Source organism: Octopus bimaculoides, chromosome 10 (genome assembly GCF_001194135.2).
Source record: "Octopus bimaculoides isolate UCB-OBI-ISO-001 chromosome 10, ASM119413v2, whole genome shotgun sequence".
In the NCBI taxonomy this organism is placed as follows: domain Eukaryota; kingdom Metazoa; phylum Mollusca; class Cephalopoda; order Octopoda; family Octopodidae; genus Octopus; species Octopus bimaculoides.
The window spans coordinates 20,425,216-20,426,676 of record NC_068990.1 but is presented as its reverse complement, the minus strand read 5'-3'; the positions used below and the strand labels follow the sequence as shown (position 1 = coordinate 20,426,676).

Below are 1,461 nucleotides of genomic sequence, written 5' to 3'. Positions count from 1 at the left end.
GGTAGACGCATGCACATATATATATATATATTTGTGAGTGTGTGTATATGTATATGTACGTATGCACGTACATAAGAATGGTTGTATGTATCTATAATACATATTCCTTTATTGCCCACAAGCGGCTAAACATAGAGGGGACAAACAAGGACAGACAAAGGGATTAAGTCAATTACATCAACTCCAGTACGTAACTGGTACTTTATTTATCGACCCCGAAAGGATGAAAGGCAAAGTCGACCTTGGCGGAATTTGAACTCAGAACGTAACTGCAGACGAAATACCGCTATAAATTTCACCCGGCACGCTAACGTTTCTGCCAGCTCGCCGCCTGTTGTATGTATGTATAATATATATAAGCGAAAATACGTTTCTTTCTGTGACGCTGCTGCCGTTGGTGATTTACTCATCTCTTCCTGTTTGTCATCCTCTTGAATATTTTTGGTCTTGAAGTAATTTGGTTGATTCTTTGATTGTATTGCAGCTTCATTCTCTTGAAATGCTTTGTTTTCTTTTCCTGATTCCACAGAATCATCAACTGTGATAGTGTCTTCTCGTATGACATTCATTTCCTTATATATAAACAAGAAATAGAAAAATAATGGAGAATAAGTTTTCTATTAAGGATGAAAATTATATAGCAAATATTACAATGATTTACTATGATAATACTTACTTAAGCTAGGATTAATGTATCAAAACCAGGGAGAATCAACAACAACAAAAAACTAACTAGAAACAGATTGAATAAAGGCACCTCGTATCTAATATCTAATTCAATATTAGTAAATGTTTAATATAATTACCTCCTTGGGGTTCGAAATCAAACAGACACTGATTATTTGAGATATTAGGAAGATACCACCCAGCATTAAGAAACATTTCGGAACTCGTGCAAGTAGGTCCTTCTGGTTAAAATAACTGGAAAACAAAATAAAACAAAAAAGTGACAAAACATCCAGACAGATGATACAAAAAAGAGACAAGAAAAAAACACGGACGTGTCATTCAAAGTTTTCTTTGTTTTAATTGTGTAGTATTTGATCAAATCCTCAAAAATAATCTTACATAAAACATCTGCTTTTACGCTTCTCAGAAGTAATGCATCCAACCCGCCTGGTTACATAGTTGTTCCGATGGGAGTTTCAATATACTTCAACTAAAATAACGAACGCTCAACCAAACAATTTGTGACCATTAACGGAGAGAAATATCCGAAAGGCAATGTCTACATTTGGAAAGATGCAGTCAATGATGTTTAATTTAGCAAGTTTAATGTGGTTTCTGTAGTGTTTCACTTCCCTTGATGCCATAAGTACTGCATATTTTGTTTAGTGGCTATTCTAGCGCAGCTTGTGGTGTATTAGCACATGCATACATACACATACACACTTATCAAGCACTACAAGCAAAAACACACGCACACATACGTACGAAGCGCTACGAGCAGGTACACACATA

At 35.3% G+C, this 1,461-nt stretch overlaps 1 protein-coding gene across 1 annotated transcript in view; it reads right to left on the bottom strand.

Annotated features, from left to right (window-relative positions):
• The window catches only part of LOC106872568 (uncharacterized), a 20,647-nt gene that overhangs the window by 8,825 nt on the left and 10,361 nt on the right, over positions 1-1,461 (bottom strand). Inside the window, exons 5-6 of the mRNA XM_014919599.2 lie at positions 807-921; positions 370-572 (exon numbers count right to left, since the gene is read on the bottom strand). Coding sequence (XP_014775085.1) covers positions 370-572; positions 807-921 — 318 coding nt within the window. The remainder of the gene's footprint in view (positions 1-369; positions 573-806; positions 922-1,461) is intronic.